Genomic DNA, 19,068 nt, shown 5'->3' with positions numbered 1-19,068 from the left:
AACAGGGACGTAATTAACAAATGTTACTCTCTCATATGGAAACGAAAATGTGTCTCTTATAGCAGTTTCTTCTTATTTCTCTTCTGCATGTCCTTATGAATATTTCCACAAAGTTTTATTGACCTACGATCACTGTATTTCGAATTGGGAATTACCAGGATCAGGAAATGACATCATTTACCCTTCGACAACAATATTAACTTTTACATATTTTATAAGTAACAGAAGGTTCCCTTTGAAAGACAGGTAGAAAAATTGCAGTTTATTTGCCATTACAGACACGAAGGCGTACAAAATGGTGAATGAGGCAGCCGTTGAATTGCAATAATAATAAACTCAAACAAATTCAGGAAATGAGACCTTAACAATATTAATCTTTTAAAATTTTTAAATAAAACAATTTTGAATAAACCAGTCATTTACAACAATCTAAACAGTTCTTCAAGCTAATTCTAATACAAGACATTAGACAGACCCCGGAGAGATAAATACTAACACAGATAACCATTAGCCTTTAGGGATTACCCAGAAGCTTTACACCAAAAAATTTACTATATGACTTAGAACAAGGGTACAATGTACAGGGTGAAGAAAAATTCGCGCACTCAGACTTCGCAGCGCGATTCCTCACGTACTAGCTGTAAAGATATGTCTGTCACAAAATTTCATCCTGCGCATATTTCCGGCAGTCGATGGAAGTTAATGATAAGCGATCTGGCAACACTGTAATCACATGTACGGTAACTACTGCTGTCAGCGTATAGCGATAGTTTCATGCAATTGATAGCGGTTTGGGTTAACATGCAGGAATTCAAGGGTTCGATTCTGAGTCGAGGCACATTTGTTTCTATTTGTCAATTTCATTCTGCCATATAATGCTGCAATATAAACCGTTTCATAACCCGCAGGTATTCGACATTCGCGTTTTTGCCATAACGGTAGCGGACGCAGTGTTTCCACATTTCCATCGACTATAATAACAATAATGTTGAACGGCATAATTAGTGGTTCCATGGTGATAATACATACAAATGGTAACCGAGTTTGGAAATTATTTACAAAGCATGTTGCTAATAGATGGGACCATTGCTGGGAGGTGGAGAGAAACACAGAAAACAGGTTTGGAATCTAGTAGATGCTGTGGTGCGGAACAGTCCGCGTCCACGACGTGCAAAACGCTTCTTGAAAAGCTGGCCAACGAAAACGATTGTACTTCCATTTCTGTGCTCGTAATACGTAAGTGCAAATGTTTTGTAGAAGGCCCACTGTAATAGGTGTACGACGATTAAGACACCATGTACCATAGAGAGTACATTTAGCTAATAAAAACAAACACGCCCCGACGCAGAATCGAGCCCTCGACCTTTTTCGTGATAGTCCAAAACCGCTATCCACTGCACCAACTGCAAAGGAGTAATAAATACTACTTCCTAATATAGGTAGCTACCGTACATGTGATTCCAGTGTTGCCAGATTACCAATCTTTAACGTCCGTTTGTTACCGGATGTATGGGCAGCACGAAATTTTGTGACTGACATTTTTGTATCGTTAGTTCCTGAGGAATCGCGCTGCAAAGTCCGATTGCCCGAATTTTTCTTCTCCCTGTGTATTAAATATTGAAGAGAAAAAGTCCTGTGCGGAGCCAGTTGATCAAAGGCGTTGTGGCCGACTGCAAAATTTCGTTTACAGTGCAAGTCACATAACGTAAGATACACAGAGCACAGACAGCTTGAACGCTTGACGCACGACTGCAAACAAACAGAAAGCCGCGCTAGGGAATGCCCGATGTAAGTAGGCTGTTAGGTTCTCTTATTGGTAACGCCACGTAGCGCTCTGTATGAAAAATCACTGGCACTGGCTGTGCTGTGTGCAGTCTGTGGCTAGTTTGCATTGTTGTCTGCCATTGTAGTGTTGGGCAGATGGATGTGAACAGCGCGTAGCGTTGCGCAGTTGGAGGTGAGCCGCCAGCAGTGGTGGATGTGGGGAAAGAAATGGCGGAGTTTTGAAATTTGTAAGACTGCTATATATATTATGACTTTTGATGATATTAAAGTAAATACATTGTTTGTTCTCTATTGAAATCTTTCATTTGCTAACTATCCCTATCAGTAGTTAGTGCCTTCCGTAGTTTGAATCTTTTATTTAGCTGGCAGTAGTGGCGCTCGCTGTATTGCAGTAGTTCGAGTAACCAAGATGTTTGTGAGGTAAGCGACTTGTGAAACGTATAGGTTAATGTTAGTCAGGGCCATTTTTTTGTAGGGATTTTTGAAAGTCAGATTGCGTTGCGCTAAAAATATTGTGAGTCTGTTTAAGCACAGTCATGTATAATTTTTCTAAGGGGACGTTTCATATGTCGACACTTAGCCGAGGATACCTCTCTGGAATCTTCAGATTTTTTTTTTTTTTTTTGTAGTTTGTGTAATTAGTGTAGCTTTTGTTTATTGCTAGCACGTAATTGTAGAGAGAATCTCCTTTGTAGTTGCAGCCTTTCATTGTTGCTGTGGCACGCATTTAAATTTGCACCAAGTATTTCGCAGCTGCGCTTGCAATTAACTAGATATTATTTTCAGTGCTACGTTAATGTGTTCTCTTATTTTTGCTCTTCAAATTGTGCTTTTGTGTGTTATCGTGTGAAATATTGTGACAATAATAGCGTGTGAAAAACGTAATACTAGGCTCCAAAATAAACTGAGAAATGACAGTGAAGACGAAAGCAGTGTGTTAGCGCCACCGAGTAATGAATTAACTAATGTTCAAAGTAGTAATTTGGTAATTTTACATAGGGAAATGGAGAGGGCTGCAAACAATGGTGTAGACAGTGAAACAATTAGTGAACAGGGAAGCATTATCGATCGATCGGTCGGCAACAGCTTGTGTCAGGAATCCGAAATGACAAGACACAATCTTGCAAATACTGTAGATTCAGGTTTTGCGTCATCACCGTTTTCTCAAATAAGTCAAGACACATTTTCTGCTTTTCAAACTGCGAATATTGCCGATTCAAATGCATTGCCGAATAGCACTGAGGAACATGTTTCAGACACCAGTGCATTGTTATTACAATTAATGCAACAAATGGGACAAAAGCTTCAAACATTAGACACAATGGATCAAAATCAGAGACAAACACAGCAAAAGCTTCAAAAGTTAGACACCACACTTGAACAAACACGTGTACGTTTAACTACTGAGTTACATAACATTGAATCGAAATGTCAAAAAGTCTGTAGCGACGTAAAAACACAGATTTTTGAGCATTTTCAACCCTTTTTTCGCGGCATGAAAATGCTTTACAGAATCACGAAGCAGCCATAAAAGAACTTGCAAACTGTTGTTCATCAAAATCATGAGACCCTGCAAGCTAAAATTGACTCAGTTGCATCTACCGATTCGGTTACGCAACTTGCAAAAACTCAAGAAAACTTAAAGGACACAGTAGATACTCTGAAAATTGGTTCAGAAAGACACATGGAGGAAATTAGTCATTATCAGAGAAAGTAGTTGAACTTTCGGATCAGCTACGAAGGTAGATGATAATCTGAATGACACAAAACCGGTAGTCTTTAATGACACAGAAGAGTGCGAACAAATTAGGAAATTTAAACAAAATCTGAATCAAATTAATACGCAACACCAAAGAGAAATCCGGGAAGTACAAGATCAGCTGACACAGGTAATACAAGAATTACGTATTTAAGAGGACACTCGTGCTCCAATACGGGAAGAGGGACATAGAAATAAGGAACAACCACAAAATAATAACACAGGGCACTTCGGAAATTATGAAAGAAATTGGCAAGGTACTCCGAATTTTGAGATGGAACCGCCGAAACGACGTAACAATGACCGACATGCGACTCGCCGACATGATGATTTTGACTATAAGCTGTTCATTACTACACGTAAATTCAAAACATTTAAGAATTCTGGCAACAACATTCATCCACAAGCGTGGCTTCATCAATTCTCTCATTGTTTTCCTCCCAACCGGTCATTAGAACACAGATTAGGATTTATGTGTGGCTACTTAGAGAATGAACCAGCTGTAAGAATGCGATCGGTGATTCACGATTACCACAATGAAGGAGAATTTTACCATGACTTCCTCTCAGCATATTGGTCTCAAGCAACACAAGACCGAGTAAAACATGGCATCATAATGATGAAACATTTCGAACAATCTGAATTTTCCATTCTTGTGAAATATGTTGAAGACATGTTGCACAAGAATCAGTACCTGTCAAACCCGTGCAGCCCCTCAGAACTCATCCGCATTTGCATAATCAAATTACCTGACCATTTACGTCATATTATTTTGGTAGGACGTTGCAAGGACGACACTGAAGCTTTTCAGGGACTCTTACAAGAATTAGAAATTGACAGAGACAGTCGCGGGATGCGAAAACAGGGAAACAATCACTACAGGTCACATCCGTCACAATTCCATGACGACAGAAACAATAACTGGACACGACAAGTCTATTCTTACAACGCAAATCGTGACCAAAACAGACACCACCCATTTGACAACCACTGGAAGAGTAATAATAGTTACAGAGAAAGATCGCATTTCCGTTTTTGTGGCGGCGTTCGTAGCGACAAGCAATTCGCTGTAGAAACGGCTTACGAAGTCACCGCCACACTTTTAATAGCGGGCCGACCGGTCCGCTGGAACAGTGAACAGAAAGATGAAAACCCAAACACTCTGATGAAATAAAAGTCGGTACTTATCTTTATTAACGAAGATACAGTAACACAGTAGTGAACTCCGTGTCTACAGAAATCTGTCTAGTTCGCGTCGGAGCGGCTAGGTCAGCGTCGGCTGACGACAAACAACAACTATGCTGCGATGAACACACAACTGACTAGCAAGTACACAATTCGGTGGCGAGTATACAACTGAGCGGCGAATACAGAACTGTCCTAGCGCTCGCGACTCCAGCGCTTATGAAACCAGAAGCCAGCGGTGGCGCGCGCAGACGTGCGGCGATTTCCTGTCTCGCTGGCGCTGCTTATGCGGACGGCGTCCGGACTTTGATGCTGCCAACCTTTTTGGCAGCGGGCTCGGGTGGCATTACTGGCTAGGATATAACACTCCTCCCCCCAAATCGCCGCACCGTCGTTGAATAATGACGTGGCGAGCGTCGACGGCGGGGGAGGGGTCTGGCCGCAGGCATAGCGGACGAGACCGGGGCGGAGACTGTTGTCGGTGGCAGTCCCCGGTCCGCACCCCAGCATTGGCTGCGCGGGGCCTCGGGAAACACCGACTGAAAACCGAGGTCAGGGCGCACGCCTGTGACCACGGGCGCAGCTTCTGGTACTGGACGCGACGGGGCGTCGGGACCCACGAAGAGAGGCAGCGTCTCCTGACGCTGCGTCGACGGTCGCTGAGTGGGCGCCGGACAAGGCGCTGCGGTGTCAGACTCCTTGGGGGTGCCCAAGGAAAGCGGCCGCAGGACAGGCTGCACAGCCACCGCTTGGGAAGGCGGCCCGGCTGAGGGGTCGACGTCCATCAGCTCCGAAGGCGGTGGCGACTGAAGAGGGACCGCAGGCGCCGGAGCGACCACCTGGGGCGCTCCCGGATGAAGCTGCGCGGGAGGCATCAACGGGACGGGCTGTCGGCGTGGTAGCGGCGACGGCTGCTGCTGCTGCCCTGGGGGCGGCAGCGAAGTCGGAAGGCGCGGCTGGAACCCGCCGCGGACCAAATCTGTGGACAAAGAACGAGCGGCAGAATCCGGGCGGCCAGCGCGGCGCAACTGGTTCTGATGCCTCCTGTGCACCCCAGTAGCACCTTGAACAGTATAAAAACCGCGACCCTGGACACTTATCACGGTACCACGTTTCCAACGACGGCGACCGTGATAAACTCTGAAAAAAACGGCGTCGTTGCGCTGAAAATGCGTGCGATGCTCAGAACCGGCGGGTCGATCCGGGGGGTGCAACAACCGTAGTAGGGTGCGATGACGACGGCCGTGGAGAAGCTCCGCAGGCGAAGGGCCGTCGCGTGGCGTGGTCCGGTACGACGACAGGAACGTGATGAGGGCCTGCTGACGAGAGTGCGTAGCACGAAGGCGGTCCATATGATCCTTGAATGTGCGTACAAAACGTTTCGCTGCACCATTCGATTGAGGGTGGAACGGCGGAGTAAGAACATTGCGAATGCCATTGACAGAACAAAAACTTTCAAATTCAGCAGAGGTAAATTGTGGACCATCGCCAGACACTAAAACTTCTGGAAGACCCTCAATACAAAAAATTGAAGTCAACGCCTGTATAGATTGTGCAGACGTTGTAGACTGCATGGGCACAACAAACGGAAAATTACTAAATGCATCTATCACGATGAGCCAACGAGAATTCCAATATGGACCAGCGAAATCAATATGTACTCGCTGCCAGGGACCGGCAGGGCGTGCCCACTCAAAATAGCGTTGAGGCGGAGCAGCTTGGTGTTCGGCACACGTCGAACAATATGTAGACATCTGCGTAATCTGCTTATCAATGCCGATCCATGTACAATGACGGCGGGCAAGCTGCTTGGTGCGGACCACTCCCCAATGACCTTGATGCATCAAGTCGAGGACCTTGGATTGGAGCACTTGGGGAACCACTACACGAAGCTGGTCATTCTCGGTGCGTAACAGCAAAACTCCGTGCGAAACAGACAACAGATGACGTTGCGGATAATAGCGACGAACCACAGGATCCGATATGTCCTTTGCCTTGGACGGCCAACCACGTTGAACAAAACGTAATAGTAAACTCAGATGAGGATCCGTAGCTGTCTCACGTGCCACCTGACGATAATCAATCGGAAAATCCCGGAGGGATTGATGCTCATCGGCGTCAATCTGATGGCAAGAGTCGTCAGAGGAACCGAAGACATCATCCGCAGCAATCGGCAATCTAGAAAGCGCGTCAGCGTTTGCATGCTGAGCTGTAGGGCGATACAGTATCTCATACTGGTATTGTGATAACAAAAGAGCCCAACGTTGTAGTCTCTGAGCTGTCCGCTGAGGAACTGGTTTAGACGGATGAAACAGTGACGTCAGGGGCTTGTGATCTGTTACTAAATAGAATGGTCTACCATAGAGGTAGTGATGGAATTTTGTGACACCGAATACAATAGCCAACGCTTCCTTGTCCAATTGGCTATAATTACACTGAGCTTTGTTGAGCAATTTAGATGCGAACGCAATAGGACGTTCGGTGTTACCGACTCGGTGAGACAACACAGCACCTAGGCCGAAAGAGGAGGCATCACAAGCTAACACCAGAGGCTTGTTAGGGTCGTAATGGACCAGACAACGATCATTCAATAAAGCCTCTTTAAGCTGCTGAAAGGCTGATGGGCAATCAGCTGACCACACAAACGGAACATTCATACGGCGGAGACGATGCAACGGTGCAGCAATCTGTGATGCATTAGGTATAAACCTAATATAATATGTCAATTTGCCAAGAACTGCTTGCAATTCCTGCAGATTGCGAGGGGCGGGCAAATCACGAATAGCTGCTAAATTTGACTGGGAGGGATGAATGCCTTGAGCATTAATAACATGTCCCAGATACTCCAACTCCGTAAGGAAAAATGAACATTTATCGATGTTGCAACGTAGGCCTGCCTGAGACAACACTGTAAACAAACACTCCAAATTACGGAAATGTTCAGCGGCGTCCGACCGGACACAACAATATCGTCTAAATAGTTGCAACACGATGGCACATTAGCCAGAAGTTGTGACAAAAAACGCTGAAAAACAGCTGGAGCTGACGCACAACCTAAAGGCAAACGCAGAAAACGGAACAACCCCAACGACGTGTTTATGACAAAATACTGTTGTGATTGCTCGTCGAGGGGCAATTGCAAATATGCTTCACGGAGATCAATTTTGGAAAAGAAACGAGCTTCCCCTAACTTATCCATCAGCTCGTCCGGTCTAGGCAAAGGAAAAGAATCAATGACAGTCTGAGGATTAACTGTCGACTTAAAATCAGCACACAAACGTAACTTGCCAGACGGTTTCTTTATAATAACTAAGGGAGAAGCCCACTGGCTCGCTGAAACGGGTTGAATAACACCGTTGTTTTGCCAACGACGAAGTTCATCTTATACAGGTGCCCGGAGGGCGTGAGGCACTGGACGAGCACGAAAAAATCGAGGCTGAGCATTATCTTTTAACGTAATATGAGCGGCAAAGTTCGCAGCACAACCTGGTTCGTCTTTAAATATGTAACTGTATTGTTTACACAAATCGGTTATGCTGTCTTGAGGAACAACAACAGAATTAATTTGCAACACATTGTCCTGGATAGACAGGCCAAACAAGTCAAAACAGTCTAATCCGAAAATGTTTACACTGTCTGTAGCGCGGAGCACTGTGAATGAAACTGTTTTTGTATTGCCACGGAATGTGGCTGGCACGCTACATACACCTAACACAGGAATTTGTTCTCCACTATAAGTAGCCAAAGAATGTTTTGCCGCTGAAAGTTTAGGGCGGCCGATAGCCGCATACGTAGCACTATTTATGAGAGTCACAGACGCACCAGTGTCTAATTGAAAATTGAAGGTCTTGTCCTGGATGGGTAGCTTCACAAATAGTTTATTACACTGTCTCTGGATCGGTGCAGTGGAGGCGGAAGACACAACATCAGCACGTTTAGCGCGGGTGGAACAACAACTCCTGCTTCACTTGCAGTCTGTACATTACTTTTTACAGCGTTTGAATTACGCTTGGGTCGCATAGCAGAGGGCTGGGTGGGTGGCTTATTGCGAACATGTTTATTACCCACACGAACCGTGGAAGAGTCTTTAAACGCGACCTTCTTGGCGAGCTGGCGTTGAAGAACATGAATATCCATGGGCTGGGCAGCACTAGAATTGTTCTTGCGTTTACGCAAACAAACAGTCTGGATGTGTCCTTTCCTTTGACAAAAGTGACAAACCGCGTTTCTTAACGGGCAATGTTCACGAGGATGAGCAAAGACACACTTAGGGCAAGACTTAACTCTGTCATTTTGCACACGCGGCGGACGAATGTGTTTAACATGACGCGGCCGGCTAGTGTTTACAGTCTGACTCTGCCGGTGGGGCCGCGGGCGTGACAGAACTTGCTTAGCACAGGCAATTTGAGAAATACATGGCTGATCTAACTCACACTCAGCATAGTCAAAAGTATCTTGGGCTTCAATGATGTTCATCACAGTCTCTAACGACGGGTCAGGCAACTTTAAGATAGCAGCACGAATACGAGAATCTGCAATGTTTTGAGTAACAGCGTCTCGTAACATGACATCACTGTAGGAAGCTCCACATACACACAATTAAATCGGCATTGACGGGTGAGGCCCCGTAAATCTGTTAACCACTGTTTATTAGATTGATGTGGCAGTTTCTTTAATCTGAAGAACTTGAATCTGGCTGCTGCCACATGAACTCGCGACTCGAAATACTCAGCACGCTTGTTAACAACAACGTCATAGTCTAAAGCTTCTGGCTTGGATTCCGGGAACAACTTACAAAGTAGTCGATAGACTTCCACGCCTGCAGTGGAAATTAAATAAAGCTGCCGCTCAGTACCTGTGATTTTGTAGACTGTCATGTGCGCCTGCAACTGCGCGAAATATTCTCGCCATTCTTCTCTTGATGCATCAAAAGCACGGAAAGGTGGTGCTGCCTGTGCTTGTTCCTTTTGTGTTGGAGGATTAGCCGCTTGTTTGGCGATCGCTTCCACCAGACTTTGTATTTGCTGACTCTGTCACAAGATCAACTGTTGTAATTCGGCAGACATAGTGAACACAATTAAACCAGCCCCCAAAATTTTATCGTTATAATTAGTATAACCAGAAACAAGTTGAACCAACCCTGCACACGAGTTCGGAAGTCCTCGTCGCCAGTTTTGTGGCGGCGTTCGTAGCGACAAGCAATTCGCTGTAGAAACGGCTTACGAAGTCACCGCCACACTTTTAATAGCGGGCCGACCGGTCCGCTGGAACAGTGAACAGAAAGAGGAAAACCCAAACACTCTGATGAAATAAAAGTCGGTACTTATCTTTATTAACGAAGATACAGCAACACAGTAGTGAACTCCGTGTCTACAGAAATCTGTCTAGTTCGAGTCGGAGCGGTTAGGTCAGCGTCGGCTGACGACAAACAACAACTCTGCTGCGATGAACACACAACTGACTAGCAAGTACACAATTCGGTGGCGAGTATACACCTGAGCGGCGAATACAGAACTGTCCTAGCGCTCGCGACTCCAGCGCTTAAGAAACCAGAAGCCAGCGGTGGCGCGCGCAGACGTGCGGCGATTTCCTGTCTCGCTGGCGCTGCTTATGCGGACCGCGTCCGGACTTTGATGCTGCCAACCTTTTGGCAGCGGGCTCGGGTGGCATTACTGGCTAGGATATAACATCCGTAGTAATGAATATGACAGAGATTACCATAGAAACAGACAATATGGGAACAAAAACAATTATTATCAAGGGAGATAGAATAACTTCAGACGCAACAGTTCAGCGCGCAGTTACGATTCCGAGAGAAATTCTCCACCACATGACCGACAAACAAGAAAACTATGTAAACTATCGACAAAACGACAGACCTGAATTCCATCAGAACTGGCTGGATTCAAACAGAGCAGGGCGCTCTCGACAAGGTGAATTTGTAGAAGTTAGGTCTCCAAATCCCAATAACGACGCGCGCCAACAAAGAGACAATAGGCAATGACTCATACCGCTGGCAGCCATAAAACGTACGTATGAAACTGACGACGCAGCTGCCGTAGCTAGTAATTATGTAAAAATGGAAGACATTAGGGACATCTTGCTCCAGGAACACGACGTAAAACATAACAACATTGCATATCCTGTGATTCACATTACAGTAAATGACGTAAAATTTACTGCAGTACTTGACTCTGGCAGTCCCATTTCAGTAATTAGTGAAACAGCCTTTAGCAAATGCAACAAATCGAACGATTGCCCCACACTTCCGTTACGTAAGATTAAATTACAAGGTGCAATCGTTGTAAAAAGTGTAGATGCACGCCAACAAACCAACTTAGAATTCTTTTGTCAAAGCCACAGCTTCTCTATGAACTTTTTCATTGTTCCATTATTGTCGACAGAAATTATATTGGGAGTAGACTTTTTGAATGAATACAAAGCAATCTTAAACTTTCACGATGCTGAAATAAGTTTAGAGAAAGAAGGTAAGTCAATAGCTTTGAAATTTGAAGAATGGCTCTCAAACCATGATGAGGAAATTAATCGGCTTTACCTTCTGTTAGACAACAGTTCGGAATTTTCTACGGAACTAGACACTAACAATCACTCTGCAAGTACTGACAGGGATGGTATCGACGACATATTAGATACTAATGAGTTAATTCGTAATAAAATTCGAACAATTGAGAATTCTAATGACACTCATAGGCAAGACCTTTTTGAGATTTTTACAAGCACATTCCACAGTTTTTACTCACAAAACAGGAACAATCAAGGGATTTCAATACCAATTTCGTGTTCGTGAGCGTACTAAATTTTGTGTTAGACCATACGTAATTCCGGCGCATTATAGGGACCGTGTTAGAACAGAAATACAATCTATGCTTAACGAGGGCATTATTGAGCCTGCAGTAAGCTCATACAACAATCCATTACATGTTGTTGAGAAGAAAAATGGATCGATCAGGCTTGTCTTAGTTTCGAGACAAATCAATATTATCATCATTCCTGAAACAGACAGGCCGCAGACGATGGGAGAACTTCTTTAAAATTTTAATGGTGTAAAAGTGTTGTCTTCCATCGATCTCAGATCCAGCTTTTATCAGATCGAACTTCATCCAGAATGTAGAAAATACACAGCTTTTCTTTGTTTCGACGTTTGTTATCAATTTCGGAAACTTCCTTTTGGTTTGAACATTTCTTCGGCAGCGTTCATTCGCGGGCTAAATTCCATATTACCTGATTTCTTAAAACGTCACGTCACCTTATATGTGGATGATATTCTAATAGCAGAAGCCTCTTGGGAACAACATAATCGCATCCTCAACAGTTTGCTTCGTATTTTTGCAGAATCTGGAATTACAGTTAACTTGGAAAAGTCTGAATTCGGTAGGTCAAAGGTGAGGTTTTTGGGACATATTATTTCTTCTGAAGGCATTCAGCCGGATCCTGAAAAGTTAGAAGCAATCAGAGCCATTCCAGTTCCATCCACAAAAAGGCAAGTCCTCAGTTTTCTAGGTCTCGTCAATTTTTACCGTCGTTTTCTGAATATGCAAATTCTAGTTACATCAAAACTTTGTTCTCTCACTGGAAAGAATACTATTTGGAACTGGGACGAACAAGCACAGTTGGAATTCAATTCTTTGAAAGAATCGCCACTTAACGTGCCAACACTAGCTCATCCAGATCTCTCACAAGACTTTTGCCTTAGCACGGATTCTTCTAAAGTCAAATGGTTCAAATGGCTCTGAGCACTATGGGACTCAACTGCTGAGGTCATTAGTCCCCTAGAACTTAGAACTAGCTAAACCTAACTAACCTAAGGACATCACAAACATCCATGCCCGAGGCAGGATTCGAATCTGCGACCGTAGTGGTCTTGCGGTTCCAGACTGCAGCGCCTTTAACCACATGACCACTTCGGCCGGCCCTTCTAAAGTCGGTCTTGGTGCCCATTTATTTCAAGAAGCCATAGAAAATGACATTACTGTTCAGAAAACCATTGCTTTTGCTAGCCAAGTGCTAACAAAATCTGAAAAAAATTATTCCGTTACTGAATTAGAAGCTTTAGCTATCGTTTGGGCATTTACCAAATTCCGTTTCTTTCTTTCTGGTAAGCAAGTAAAAGTATACTGTGATCATCGTGCATTACAATTTCTTATGTCTTCAAAATTAAATCATGACAGGTTAAAACGTTGGGCATTGTTTCTGCAAGAATTCCGCTTCACAATAGTCTACATTCCCGGCAAGGAGAACATTGTTGCGGACGCACTGTCACGCGCACCGGCTGGGCTTGAGAAAAGTAACACAGAAGGCAACCTCGAGAAAAATTTCAGTATTCTTTACATTCAGAAAGTCGCCTTTGAAAACTGCATCACCACACCTTTAAAGGACATTGCTCATGAACAAGATAAAGATCTGATTTGGAAAGACATCAAAAGTAAATGGCATGAAAAGCCGCACATTCAGATTCGGCATTACTATCTGGTTACAAACAACATACCCTTCAGACGCTGCACTGTTGATGACAAGCTATGGGTACTTCCAGACGATTTTGTTAATAAGCTCATTTGGTACATTCATTTCAGCTACGCACATTTTGGTCCACGAAAATGTTATCGTATTCTTCGAACGACTTGTTATTTTAACAATATGGAAAAGATAATTCGAAGAGTCTTGTCTATTTGTAAACTTTGTCAAAAGGCGAAACCATCTACTATCTCACATCATGCTCCGTTGTTTCCTATCATTCCTTCTAAATCAAAAGAATTTACTGCTGTTGATCTCTTGGGACCCCTTGTCAGAACATCGAATGGATTTTCGTACGTTCTAGTCGCTGTTGAACTTACTGCAAAATTTGTTTCTTTCACACCGTTACGTAAAGCCACTGGACGGTCTGTATCCAACGCCTTTGTTAAAAATTTCTTACGTGAAGTTGGACACGTTAGTAAAATCATTTCAGATAACGGACCGCAATTCAGATATGCTGTTTGGTCACGCATGCTTCGGAATCATAAAATCAAACCTCTTTTTATTTCATTGTACTCACCACATTGTAACCCGTCTGAACGGATTATGAAAGAAATCAATAAGCTTTGCAGACTTTATTGCCACAGAAAGCATCAGCATTGGGACAGATATTTACACTTATTTCAAAACGTGCTGAATGAAATGCCTCACGACTCCACTGCTTTACCACCTACTCTTGTACTAAAGAATGAAGAACCACCGAACAGAATCAGAGAGCTTGTACCTTTTCCGAATACACGTAAACTTCGACACGAAGACATAATTGATTTAGCTATTAAAAATATAAAATCTGCAGCAGACAAAAGGAGAAAACTACATGACAAAGCAAATGCAAAGAAATTATATATTGGTCAGAAAGTTCTCATTAAAGCTCATTCATTGTCACATAAGAAGAAACACTTGAGTCACAAATTCTTTCTAGTTTGCAATGGACCTTACAGAATCCGACGTATACCACATCATAATTACGTTGGAGTTGAAACTCTGCGTAATAGGAAGAGTAAAGGTTTACACCACATTTCACATGTAAAACCGTTTATTGAAAGATAATCTGCTTTTTAACTTTGTCTTTGCCATAAAACTTTTCACTTCACATTTCAAGTATGCTTTGTCACACTTAGAAAGTGTTAATACGCAACTATGTTTTAAAATAAACTATCCAGTCTGGAAACCTAGGGAACATATTTAGACAGTATTTACGAGTGCATTGTTATAGTGAACAGGCGTCGCAGTGTTATTGTGTGTGTACATTCTTGCTTGTTAGTTGCACGATTACGTAACGACTATAAGGCTTACATACTTAGAACATATACTGCTAATGAGATTTTACTGCACATTTTGGGTATACTTGAAAATACCTTATGGATTTAAAGCGCTTTCTGAGAGATAACAGATGACACAGTGGTTAGTTTATTTGCCAGCTCCACGACTATATCACGATGCTACTAGTGTGTGACACAATTTACATTGTTGCTTTTGCGGTGTATCTGTTTTATATCTGCACAGTTTTTATGTATTATTCTGGAAAATAAAACATGTTTTAGCAGTAACTTTTGTGGTATAGCTACAATGAGACAGCCTTTTTCGTAGCACAACAATACGTTACAGCACAGTACTTTCTTCATCACGGCAATAAGCGTAATAACTAAGATATCTATACACAAAGCATTTCACTTTTATTTATCATGAGGTAAGTACATTAACTTCTGCAGGACTAGCTTTCGGAGGACGATAACTACGACACTTCCATAGATATTATCTTACAACAAGACGCACTGTTTAGCGCTGCAGTACACGTATTTGAGTGATTAATTTTGTACTTAAAACATTTATTTTTAAAGCAATTTGAAGTACAATGATACAAAGGTTTTCCGTGATACATTTCATTCCATTGCTGTAATCTGTAACACCTGAGGGTATAATTACATTAATCCTCAAGGGGGTACACGCTTACTTTGTGTACCATGTGTTTGGCAAGCACAAGGAACCCTAGCTAATATGGTATTTGCTTATACAACTTTACAGATCGGTACCATATTTCTCTAACACATAAATTACACAGCTATATGATCATTTAACTGAGAGAGACAAAAATTTTTTTTACTATGTCAGTGACACATGTTTACGCAATTACAATGTTGGATGACTTCACACTTACGAAATTGTATTTTGTCTGTACTTTGTGAACTGTTCATATTTTTTCGGAACCATTATGATGTATTTTGTATGGGACCACAATTTTAAAGTACGTTTGAGGTAGATGACACTATTGAAATGAACAGAGAATTTTTTTTTTTGTTTTGAAATTATTGCAGAAAGCTACGACGTTTTTGAGATTTGACTGAGGTGTTATGATGTTATTATTATGACGACGATGTGTATTATGCTGCTGATGTATGTTTATGATTAATAAGCTGATGCTATATGAGTTATTTGATTATGCTACGTACCTGTTATGATGAAATATTGAAGAAGTGTCGACAAATATGTATATGTGTAATAAGGTAAGGAATAATGAGTAGTGGTTAGGGACTCTGGTTTGTGAAAAAGGTTGTTGGAAACCAAGAATCGTACTTTAAGAGTTATGAAATGTATGTAAATGCGTGAATGTATTACAATGCCAATGAAAAGTTTTTGGACACTGTTATATCAATAGGATTTTGTTTCTACACATTTGTAACGCAAATTCTCAACCTGTGAAATTTTTTTATATGAGACTGCCACTGTAGTGCCAACTGATGTTGTAAATATTTCGGTAAGAAAGTTAAGTGACCTTCACGTAATGCGTCGTGGGCACAACACATTACATGGGCAGCTGCGTGACAGTCACCTGGAGAAAAGCCATTAGTGTGTGGCTTTTAGAGGCACAGGTGGAGAAAAAAGGAGGCCATTATCCTTGCTATTGACATTTCTTTGTAGAAAGCATCCTAAATACAACACGCTCAAACTTGAAAACATATGATAATACTGTGGAGCTCTTAATTTATGATATTTACTGAAATGTCTAATGAAATGACGAGAAATATTTTATGTCTATACACCTGATTATGACTACTGTCTATCTAGTTGAGAGATTTTTTTTACTACCTTATGAAATGCCATATGGCTAATGAATGATGTTTCATGCCTTCCTTTGTACATATTTGCTCATTTTCTTTAATATCTAGTTTGTAGCTGCACTGCAGCATTGGTTATTATAAAATTTAATAGATGTACTAATATCACTATTTTCTGTCTAAAGACCCAGTAAAGACTACGTTTCTCATACACTTTCTTAGAAAAGAGAGCACAAATAGACATTTCCCTTCACAGGAATTGCATAAATAATTTTTTTAATGACTTGGTAACTTTCTTGCAGAGTAAGTTTTTGTGATGCAGCACTCTAGTGTTAAGATGTGACATAGGTGTTAAACATGGCCATTTTTACTGTAATATTTTTTTTGCTTGAGCTTTGTCATGTTTAGATATAAGTTATTACATTTGCTGCTGCTGTTTGCCAGGCATAATGCTACCAGATTTCACTTTGTATTACTCTGTTAAGCTAGTTTTACTACTCATTTATTTTTCTTGTTGCTGCACATTGGCTCATATTAGTTGTAATGTTGCATTGCTTGGTAATTTAGATTTACTGCAGCTTGCTTTGACAATTTCCATTTTTTTTTTCATTGCTGTTTTTATTAATTGTTTTATGCTGCTGCATTGTCTCGTCCCTTAGTTTAGCATCTGAGCTCAGTAGATTTAAGTTAGCTTAAGGGAGGGTAGACTATATAAGAGAATGAGTTGCGATGAATTGGAAGAAATGCATTGGGAAGATATACGAAAAAAGTACAGAAAGCAGGTATAGGTAGGACTTTTTGGGAGATCTCCAAGAAAAAAAAGGTTTTGTTTGCAAAATACTGCAGTACCAAATGTTACACTGTAAACAAACCTTGTCCTTTCCCCCTGTGTTATTCTGCTATGTCTTTGTGTACTTTTGTATATTTGTGTTTTTCCTGTCTTTATGTGTTTAGCTAATAAGGTTATGTTGTAGAACTTTTCAAATACTATGTTATTTTCTTCGTAAAGATGTTTAGACATTATTTGTTCTGTTTTGTTTTAATGATCATGTGTGAAATTAATGTTTCAAGAATTATTCTCATTATTTTACTTATTTACTTATGTCATAATTCCTGTAACACTGATGTATATGTCTATTTCTATTCTTTTGTAAAGCCTGTATTACTACAAATGTTATCTGTACTATTATGTTCTTTAATGATGTTTTTCGTACCTTTGTAATTGTATTCTTATGTTGTAAATCTATAATAATATAGACACCAGTTCTTCAAATTAAGTTACATTTCACTGCACACGTTTCTGTTGGTCATAGTATATGGACAATATGTGAGAAGTAGGGACTGTTAGTGTTTGCACATGTGTTAATAATTCAGCAAGGGACTGGATAACAGCATTGGTGGTTCTAAGGACAATCCCAAAAACTTTGTGAGTGCACAAGTGGTGGTTATGGACTTGCTATATTATCCGCAAGACTCTTCAATGGTGATTGTGCAGCTGCACAGTCACAACAGATGGCTGCTGGCCATCTCTACAAGGACTACAGTGGGTCTGAATCTTTGATGACCCACCAATACCATTATTTCTACAAGGACTGCAGTGGGTCTTCACCTCTGGTGGCCCACCAATACCGTAATCTCTACCAGGACTACAGTGGGTCTGCTCTGTGATGACCCACCTACCAATATTCTTCAAAACGTTGAATGACTCTGCTGTGGATTTGCTCTGTTGTGGCCCATTACCTGTCAGCATGTCAAGAGTCAGCACTGTCTTTCCGTTGGAAGGACAACACTACTTCTTCAAGACTGCATGGAAATCCACTACTTCCGTGTGCATTGTCTTTTACTGCTCAGACTTTGAGAAAAGAAACGGCAGTTTTACTGTGATGAATGATCAGGACTGTCTTTATGGACTGTGAGAAAATTTTAGCTTTTGACCAACAGTGTATTAATAAGTGTGTGCATTTGATATCTTTCTTACTGCAATTTTGAAAAAATTTTTCAAATCTGTATTGGCCAGTGCCCAAAACAATTTGTAAAATTTTTTGTGGGGAGCATGGGGGCTATGTAAGTAGGCTGTTTAGATTTTCTTATTGGTAACACCACGTAGCGCTCTGTAAGAAAAATCACTGGCTGTGCTGTGTGCAGTCTGTGGCTAGTTTGCATTGTTGTATGCCATTGTAGTGTTGGGCAGATGGATGTGAACAGCGCGTAGCGTTGCGCAGTTGGAGGTGAGCCGCCAGCAGTGGTGGATGTGGGGAAAGAAATGGCGGAGTTTTGAAATTTGTAAGACTGGATGTCATGAATTGCTATATATATTATGACTTTTGATGATATTAAGGTAAATACATTGTTTGTTCTCTATTAAAATCTTTCATTTGCTAACTATCCCTATCAGTAGTTAGTGCCTTCCGTAGTTTGAATCTTTTATTTAGCTGGCAGTAGTGGCGCTCGCTGTATTGCAGTAGTTCGAGTAACCAAGATTTTTGTGAGATAAGCGATTTGTGGAACGTATAGGTTAATGTTAGTCAGGGCCATTTTTTTGTAGGGATTTTTGAAAGTCAGATTGCGTTGCGCTAAAAATATTGTGTGTCAGTTTAAGCACAGTCATGTATAATTTTTCTAAGGGGACGTTTCACCGAGAGCCTGCACACGGCCGCAAGTGAGCCAGGCCCATGCGGCAAGAAGCCGCCGACATGGAACACCCTCCCAGCGGCTTAGTAGGTGCTATTAACAAACAAGGAAGTTAAGTGA

At 41.9% G+C, this 19,068-nt stretch overlaps 2 protein-coding genes across 2 annotated transcripts in view; one reads left to right on the top strand and one right to left on the bottom strand.

Moving 5' to 3' along the window:
* LOC124545527 (NACHT and WD repeat domain-containing protein 2-like) overlaps positions 1-19,068 on the top strand; it is a 1,590,779-nt gene that overhangs the window by 510,526 nt on the left and 1,061,185 nt on the right. The window lies entirely within an intron of this gene.
* The window catches only part of LOC124545528 (mediator of DNA damage checkpoint protein 1-like), a 430,822-nt gene that overhangs the window by 352,031 nt on the left and 59,723 nt on the right, over positions 1-19,068 (bottom strand). Inside the window, exon 4 of the mRNA XM_047124476.1 lies at positions 5,293-5,708. Within this exon, the coding sequence (XP_046980432.1) occupies positions 5,293-5,708 (416 nt within the window). The remainder of the gene's footprint in view (positions 1-5,292; positions 5,709-19,068) is intronic.

Source organism: Schistocerca americana, chromosome 8 (assembly GCF_021461395.2).
Source record: "Schistocerca americana isolate TAMUIC-IGC-003095 chromosome 8, iqSchAmer2.1, whole genome shotgun sequence".
NCBI classification, from domain to species: domain Eukaryota; kingdom Metazoa; phylum Arthropoda; class Insecta; order Orthoptera; family Acrididae; genus Schistocerca; species Schistocerca americana.
This window is presented reverse-complemented; position numbering and strand designations above follow the sequence as displayed.